This window comes from Myotis lucifugus, unplaced genomic scaffold, assembly GCF_000147115.1.
Source record: "Myotis lucifugus unplaced genomic scaffold, Myoluc2.0 scaffold_1, whole genome shotgun sequence".
Taxonomy (NCBI): Eukaryota; Metazoa; Chordata; class Mammalia; order Chiroptera; family Vespertilionidae; genus Myotis; species Myotis lucifugus.
This window is the reverse complement of record NW_005871049.1, coordinates 38840141-38848807: the sequence shown is the minus strand read 5'-3', so window position 1 is coordinate 38848807 and position 8667 is coordinate 38840141. Positions and strand designations below refer to the sequence as shown.

At 50.7% G+C, this 8667-nt stretch overlaps 1 protein-coding gene across 2 annotated transcripts in view; it reads right to left on the bottom strand.

Moving 5' to 3' along the window:
- SCARA5 (scavenger receptor class A member 5) overlaps positions 1–8667 on the bottom strand; it is a 107652-nt gene that overhangs the window by 36105 nt on the left and 62880 nt on the right. For both annotated transcript variants that reach the window (XM_014457021.2, XM_006081941.3), the window contains exon 4: positions 704–1378. In XM_014457021.2, coding sequence (XP_014312507.1) covers positions 704–1378 — 675 coding nt within the window. The remainder of the gene's footprint in view (positions 1–703; positions 1379–8667) is intronic.

The following is an 8667-nucleotide window of genomic DNA, read 5'->3' as shown; positions in this document are numbered from 1 at the left end:
GGCCCCGCCCTGAATTGCTTTATAACAAGTCTGGAAGGCCAGGTTCCAAATTCGGAATCCAACTCCTTGTAGCTCTACCATTGGAGCACCGTGACACGGGAAAGGAGCACCTTTCTTTTTCCCAGCCTGAGCCTGCAGCCTGACCCCCAGCCCCAAACTCTTGGTGGCCCCAGCTGGCGCATCCAAGCTCTGACGACCCAGTTTCCCCTTAGCCACCCTTGGCCATTGTCATGCCCCGGGGAGTGGACACTGAGAGCACCACTCTCTGAGGGAGGCGGTGCACAGGCACAGGTACAGGCCTGGAAATGGACATAGGCCATTTGGGCAGAAATTCCCAGTGTCCTGTAGGGCCGTGGTCGGCAAACTGCGGCGCGCGAGCCACATGCGGCTCTTTGGCTCCTTGAGTGTGGCTCTTCCTAAGCCTTAGGAGTACCCTAATTAAGTTAATAACAACGTACCTACCTATATAGTTTAAGTTTAAAAAATTTGGCTCTCAAAAGAAATTCCAATCGTTGTACTGTTGATATTTGGCTCTGTTGTCTAATGAGTTTGCCGACCACTGCTGTAGGGCAAGACTTCATCAAGGAGGCCTGGTCTCCCAATGTCAAGACACCTTTTGTGTGTGTGTGTGTGGGGGGGCGGGGGGGTTGCCCAGGGAGAAGGCCCGAGCAGGAGGGGCCCAGGCTGCACGGTGGCTCCTTACCTTTGGCGAGGGAGATGTTCCTCAGAGCGATGGAGTGCTCCCAGTCCTTGAGGCGCAGGTCCTCCGTGATGGTGTTGAGCACGGCCAGCTCCTGCTTGAGCTGCAGCTCCATGCCCACGTGCGCCAGGCGCATGCGGCGCGTGTCCTCGCTGGCGTTGCTCACCAGCACCTGCAGGTCCTGCAGCCGCGTGCCGTGGAGGGCCACGTCGTAGGACAGGCTGTAGTTGAGGCCGCGCAGCGCGCCGCCCACGTCGGCCAGCTCCTCGCCCAGGACGCCCACCCTGCGCGCCAGCCCGTCGAGCAGGCCGGCGTGGCGCCGCAGCAGCAGCTGGCTCTGGTTGCTCTCCACCTGCAGCTGGTAGAGCTCCAGCTGCGCAGAGTCGCTCTGCTGGCCTGTGCGGTCGCGCAGCAGGGCCACCGCCTGCTCGGTCTGAACCGCCTGCGCCTGCAGCCCCCACAGCGCGCCCTCCAGCCGCTGGACGGCGCCCGCCAGCGCCAGCAGCGAGTCCGACTGGTTCTGGAGCGCGTCCTGCACCTTCCACACCTGCTCCGTCAGGTCCACCTGCAGCGGGGCCTGCAGGAGCCGCAGCTGCAAGTCCCTGAAGCTCTCGTTCAGCCGGTTCACGTTGAGAGTCAGCACCTTCAGGTCGTCTGGGGAGCTCCGAGGCCTGGACACTGAGAATGAGGAGGGCGAGACATGAGTGCCGCGAGGGAGGTCCGGCCAAAACCTGGCATGCAATAGGGGCTCTTGCGTGCCGGGTTGAAGGGCAAGCAGAGGTGGCTGTGGCTGAGTGCCTTAAATAGAAACCAGCCACTGTGCTCAGCCAATGGCCCCCACGCTTGTCTGCCCATTAGGATCACCTGGCCAGGTGTCCCACCTTCAGACCCTGTGATTGGAGTGGTCTGGGTGTGACCTGGGCTTTGGAATGTTTAAGAGGCCAGAGGTAATGCCAAGGTGCAGGCTAGTTTGGGCACCACTGTGCTCACTGAACCAGATGCATGAGGTTGATCGCTACGGAATGGTCATTTCTCTGTGTTGAAAATGGTCAGGTATCAGCAGTGTCATGCGGCTGCGCCCACGATCCTGTGTGTTGTTATCCTCTCAAGTCCAGGAGGCGGGTACCATTCTTGTCCTCTTTCACGATGAGGGCTGTTAAAGGGGCCCAAGGTAGCCCAGCAAGGAAGTCGTGGAGCCAGACGGCTTGCTTGCTCCAGAACCCGGGTGCTCCCTGACAAACCTGCTCCAGCACTGCCTGCAGGAACCACGCCTGCAGCAGACTCAGCCAGGCTCTGGGCAACAGCTTATTTCCTGGCTCCTGAGTTAGGGTCCCTTTCCCTCTGGCTCATCTCCTGCAGCAAGGGCTCCTCTGGACAGGTACACACGCTTTTATATTAACACCCTCCCTTCTCTGCCTCCTCCGATCCTTCTTCTGGATTCAGGCAAACACCTCATGTCAGTGACTTCCTACTATTCCTCGTGGAGAGGTTCCTTCTCTTGGTTGTAAGCAGCTATTTCACCATCTAAGGGGAGGGGTGTGCATCTTAAGCATTAAAATCTGTCATCCGGTGTCTCCCGGAAGCTCATGGGCTGCACTGGCTCAGGCACCGGGGAGCTGGGATGTCTAGGGATCCTCGCTGTCTGTTTGCTGTGTGCCGTCCATAGCCATCTCCCTCTCTGGTCTGCGCACTAGAGAGGAGGTGGGGAAGATGAAGCACAGAGGGAGTACTGCCTTGGAAGTCTTAGAATAGAGAGAGCTGGGGAACTTGGTATACAGTTTGTTAAAACAGTGAGAACATTCTGATAGAATAGCATTCTTCCAGAACCTCAGGGTGGAAGGGGAGAAGATTGGTTGTGAGGGTGCTTGGGCCGCGTGCAGACCAGCTGTGGCAATCCTTCCACGAGGCTTCTGGAAACACAAGCATTTACGGTGGCCCCTCTGGAGGAGATAAGCCACTTCAGGTTAGATTCAGGGCCTCATTGGGCAACTTCTCTCTCTCCAAGATCACACTGCCAAGTGGTCACCAGCCTGTGCTTACAACCATCTCTCCTCCTTTAGTTGGTTCAATTAGACCATTCTGCATTCTGTTCAGACTTGAAATTTGCCTCCCTCTAGTTTCTATCCACTGATCCTGCCTTCTGGGGTCAGGTAGAGCTAGTGAAAAATTTTCCCCATCATTTTGTTATGTGACAAGTTTTGGTTTAAAACTGCAAGTTTCTACAATGTTCTCTCGTGACGAGGTCCTACGCGTCCATACATCCTGGCTGTTCTCTTCTGCACATACTCCAGTATGTCACTATCCCCGTATAAAAAGGTGGCACTTGATCTACATGTGGTTTTCCAAGATGTAGACAGATTGTGCAAAATATGATAGAAGGATCAGCTCCTTCATTATGGACAAGATACTTCTACTAATGTGGCCCAAACTGAGCTCTGTTTAGCTTCATCTGGGTTTTTCAGACTTTCACCATTGGATGTGGGTCTATGCAGTCTTTGGGGACAATTTCCCCCAATTTACAGATGAAGAAACTGAGGCCAGGAGAGTATATGTGATCTGCCCAATGGCCTGTTTTCTGACTCCTAGTTCAGTGATTCACTCCACTGCTCTGCCACTCTGGAAAGTTAACCAGAGAGTTGTCAATACAAATAAAGGTTCTGGGGAAATGGATCCATGACTCAATCGCAACCCAAGTAACCACAGGAACTGTCTGCTTAAGAAATCATCATAGGCCCGGGTTCAGTTTTTTTTGTTTGTTAATCCTCACCTGAAGATATTTTTCCATTGTTTTTTTGGGGAGAGTAGGAGAGAGAGGGGAAGAAACATTGATGTAGCTGCTTACATCCAAGAGAAGGAACCTCTCCAGGAGGAATAGTAGGAAGTCACTGACATGAGGTGTTTGCCTGAAGAGGGAAACATGGGATTCAGAAGAAGGATCAGAAAATGCAGAGAAGGCAGAGTATTAAGAGAGAAACATCGATGTGAGAGAAACACATCAGTTGGTTGCCTCTTGCAGGAGCCCTGACAAGGGCCCAGGGCCAGGGAGGAGCCTGCAACCAAGGTACGTGCCCTTTACTGGAATCAAACCCGGGACCCTTTGGTCCCCAGGCTGGCACTCTATCCACTGAGCCAAACCGGCTAGGGCCCAGGGTTCAATGTTAAAGCTGGTGTGTCTGTCCAGTATTTGACTCAGATTGGTTGATAAATATTAGCGACAGGACAGTTGGAAAACACCAAGTCTGATATTGTGTCAGTCTCTGCTCACAATGTCCCTGGAGTTCAAAGAGAAACAGCAGTGCATCAGAACTAGTGAGAATACTCAGAGTTTCTGTAATTCTGGTTTTCAAATGGGATTGTGAGTGACTGAGGTCACAGTGCAACCTACTTGAGTTAAGTCACAGGATTGATTTAAGACTCCATTTCCCCAGGCCAAGCAGAGGCACCACCATGAAGTAGACAATTTCCCTTACTCCAACTCTCTTCCAGCTCCACCAGCCCCTCCTTCCCTCTTCAGGTGGTCCCCACACCCGACTGGTACCCTGTTCCCTAGGAGGCCCCTGGCCTCGCCCATTGGCCCCTTCCTCGGAGAACCTACCAGCTCTAGGGCCCTTCTCTCTGTCCAGGAAACTGGACGGAAACTTGCCTGTATGGCGATGGCTGACAATCAGCCACCCCTCCCTAGAGAGTTTGTTTGGATCTTTCATTATTGTTTATTGCACAACCAATATAAACATGAATCCAAATAAAAGAAATAAAATAATTCTTCTACAATCCCACACTCTCCAACAAAGCACTCTGGTTTCTTTCTGTCTTCATTTTTTTTTAAGATTTTTTAAAATTGATTTTTAGAGAGAGAGAGGGAGAGAAAATAGAGAAACATTGATTGGCTGCCTCTAGTACACTCCCTCCCCCCCCTCCGCAACCCCCACCCCCGACCGGGAACAATGCCCACCCAACTGAGCCACACCGGCCAGGGTCTGTTTTCACTTTCTAGTTCCATCCATATGCAGACCCAATCTTTACAATTTGATTTTCAGGTTTTTTTGTGTTGTTTTTTTTAACCTAATATGATTATTTCATAAGCATTTTTCCACCCTTTTCTCTGCCTTTTATAATTTTGATGACTGTAGGAGAGTCTATCTAGGGCAGTGATGGCAAACCTATGACATGCGTGTCAGAGGTGACACGCGAACTCATTTTTTTGGTTGATTTTTCTTTGTTAAATGGCATTTAAATATATCAGATAAATATAAAAATATAAATCTTTGTTTTACTATGGTTGCAAAGATCAAAAAATTTCTATATGTGACACGGCACCAGAGTTAAGTTAGGGTTTTTCAAAATACTGACACGCTGAGCTCAAAAGGTTCTCCATCACTGATCTAGGGGATGTGTTGTAAATTACCCAGTCTCTTACTATTGAATTTTTTTTTATCATGGAAAAGATATGCAGAAAGGTCTCTCCTTTTGAAAAATTTCCTAGCAATAAATTCCCAGAAGTTGGAGCTACTGATCTACTAACAAAAGGTATAGACATTTTTATGACTCAAAAATTCCAGCCAAAGCACTTCCCAAAAGTTATACCTACATGATAGAACTTATGTGTACATTATAGATTTTTAAATGTTCCTGTTTCAGTGAAACCTCAGTGCACTGAGTATTGCAGTTTTCATATTGTGAATTTTACAGATATGAAACGGTGCCTTGTTATTTTTTTGTAAGTGCATGTGCATTTTGGAAGTGGCCTTTTCAAGGCAATGCATTAGCTTAAAGGAATGAGATAGACATTTTATTTATTTATTTATTTTTTCAAAATATATTTTTATTGACTTCAGAGAGGAAGGAAGAGGAAGAGAGAGACTGAAACATCAATGATGAGAGAGAATCATTGATTGGCTGCCTCCTGCATGCCCCCTACTGGGGATTGAGTCCAGAATTGAACCCAGGACCCTTCAGTCTGCAGGCCGATGCTCTATCTACTGAGCCAAACTGGCTAGGGTGACATTTTAGGTGTGGAGAGAGGCTACAGTGTTTGAACAGGTTCAAGCCTTGGACTAATGAGAGGGCACAGTCCTCTCATGGCCACATGCAAGTCCCAGGTTGGAGGGCAAAGCCCTCCCACACAATTATAGCCAACAGCTCTAGTTGTAAGCTTGACCTATGGTCCGAACACGTGGCCCCACGTGCCTGAGTGATGTGGGCTTGATAGAGTTCAGGTGCATGTAATTGAGTAGGATCCAAACCCACGAGAATGTTGTAAACATTTTGACCACACCCTTACTTTGCCTGGTGGAATCTGGCTATAAAATAAAGACATGGCTTGTAGTCAGTGGTGCTGTTTCTCCATCCGGCAGCAGCGTCCCACCCAGACCCAGCTTTCTTCTCTTGTCTGTCTTTTCTCAATCCTTCACCGCCCCCTCTCAGGGTCACTGAATCTGGCTGAGCTGGTGCGGCACATTAGGCACCCAACGTGGGGCTGAGTATGCCATGGCCGTGCCGGCTCACCACAGTGACATTTTAGGTACCCCGGCTAATCATAACAGAAATTATCTGGAGGGGTAAATACTCTTTGGGCATCAAATCCTGTTGATTAAGCCCAGAGCAGCCTCCCTTTTGGGGGATCACTTACCCCAGAAATGAATGATCTCCTTCTAACAGTCACAGTGTGTTCTCAGCCCACATCACCACACCACCCACCATCTTCCCCCATTTAATTTCTTCCAGATGCTTGCTGTTCTCAACAGGGAACAATTCTTTTTGAGTGTGACTCTCTTAATTCATGTTTATGCAAACACTCCATTTATCTCTCTGCCTAGTGTATTTATTTTTAATGTGCTTTAATTATTCTTCAACTTTTATGCTTTCACAAAGGGGAAAATAAATCAGAAACTGACAATACTTACTGGCATTTCTTGAGTGCTTACTATTGTGCCAGGCACTGTCCTAAGTGCTTTCCTTATTCATACACTTAATCCCATAACCACCCTATGAAATAAGTGTTATTATTATCCTCATATTCCAAATGAGGAAACTGAGGCACACAGAGGTTAAGTAAGTCACAAGGTCACACAGCCAATGGTTGGAGGAGATTGACCAAGCCCGGGCAGTTTGGTTCCAGAGCTCCCAGCTCTTAACCACTATGGGATACTATTGAGAGGGTAGAAGGCACAGAACAAACTTTTTAAGAGACACACAAATATCTAATGAAGGTAGTGAGTTCCCCATCATAAGCTTAAGCTGGAGTCAGGCTGCTTGGCAGGAATCACATACAGATTCAAATTTGGATTCTGATTCAGTATTAATTGCTGACTATTAATTAATATATCTAATCTAATAAAAGAGAAACATGCAAATTGACCATACCTTCACTACGACCCAAGCCACGCCCGCCAGCCCATCAGAGCGACTATATGCAAATTAACCCAACCAAGATGGCGGCCAGCAGCCATGGAGCTGGAACAAGCAGGAGGCTTGTTTGCCCCAGTGATGGAGGAAGCCAAGCTTCCTGCATGCCCTGGCCGGCTCTGTCCTCTGCTGAAGGCAACAAAGTTTCAATTATAGAAGATAAATAAACCCCAGATACCTGCTTCCAGCCAGCCTCCACTGGGAGCTTGGGTGACTGGGGGCCATGGCCAGCCTGAAAAAAAGCCATCAGCCCCTCACCCAGACTGGCCAGGCATCCCAGGGGGGACTACCACCCTGAAGGAGCTGTGGTCAGCCTGCAAACAGCCAACAGCCCCTCACCAGACTGGCCAGGCACCCCAGTGGGGACCCCCACCCTGAAGGGGCTGTGGCCAGCCTGAAAACAGCCCTCAGCCCCTCACCCAGGCTGGCTAGGCACCCCAGGGGGGACCCCTAACCTGAAGGGGCTGTGGCCAGCCTGCAAACAGCCATCAGCCCCTCACCCAGGCTGGCCATACCCTCATGGGGTGAGGGTTTCCACTGGGGGCCTTGGCCAGCCTGCAAACATCCATCAGCCCCTCACCCAGATTGGCCAGGCATCCCAGAAGGACCCCCCACCCTGAAGGGGCCTTGGCCAACCTGAAAACAGCCCTCAGCCCCTCACCTAGGCTGGCCAGGCACCCCAGCGGGACCCCCACCCTGATCCGGGATACCCTTCAGGGCAAACCAGCCGGCCCCCATTCATGCACCAGGCCTCTATCCTATATAGTAAAAGGGTAATATGCAAACTGACCCTAACAGCAGAAAGACTGGGAATGACTGGTCACTATGACACACACTGACCACCAGGGGGCAGACGCTCAATGCAGGAGCTCCCCTCTGGTGGTCAGTGTGCTCCCACAGTGGGAGCTCTGCTCAGTCACAAGCCAAGCTGATGGCTGCCAGTACAGCGGTGGTGGTGGGAGCCTCTCCCGCCTCCTCAGCAGCGCTAAGGATGTCCGACTGCAGCTTAGGCCTGCTCCCCGCTGGCAAGTGGGCATCCCCCGAGGGCTCCGGGCTGCCAGAGGAATGTCTGATTGCCAGCTTAGGCCCAATCCCCTGGGGAGCGGGCCTAAGCCAGCAGGTGGTCATCCCCTGAGGGGTCCCAGACTGCAAGAGGGCACAGGCCGGGCTGAGGGACCCCCCACCCCGAGTGCACAAATTTTTGTGCACCAGGCCTCTAGTTAATATATAATTTGTAATAATATATGAGTAATGTGTTAATGTCAGCCTCCGGCCATGCCCTGGGCTAAGTGGCTTGTACACACTTATCTCCAGCAGTCTTCTCATATGCAAGCCATCGCCTTCCCACCCACACCCTGGTGCCCAGTCAGCTTCCTGTTCCTTAATTGTCCTTTATGTTCATAGCAAAAAAAAATGTTAATGTGACTGACCAGAGGGGCTGTCTTCCCCAAACACACCGGGCACACCCCCAAGGCCAGCGAGGCAGAGCACACCCCCAAGGCCAGCGAGGCAGATCTGCGTGTGGGCGGGGAGGAAGAAAGCAAAGTGTTCTGTTTGATGTT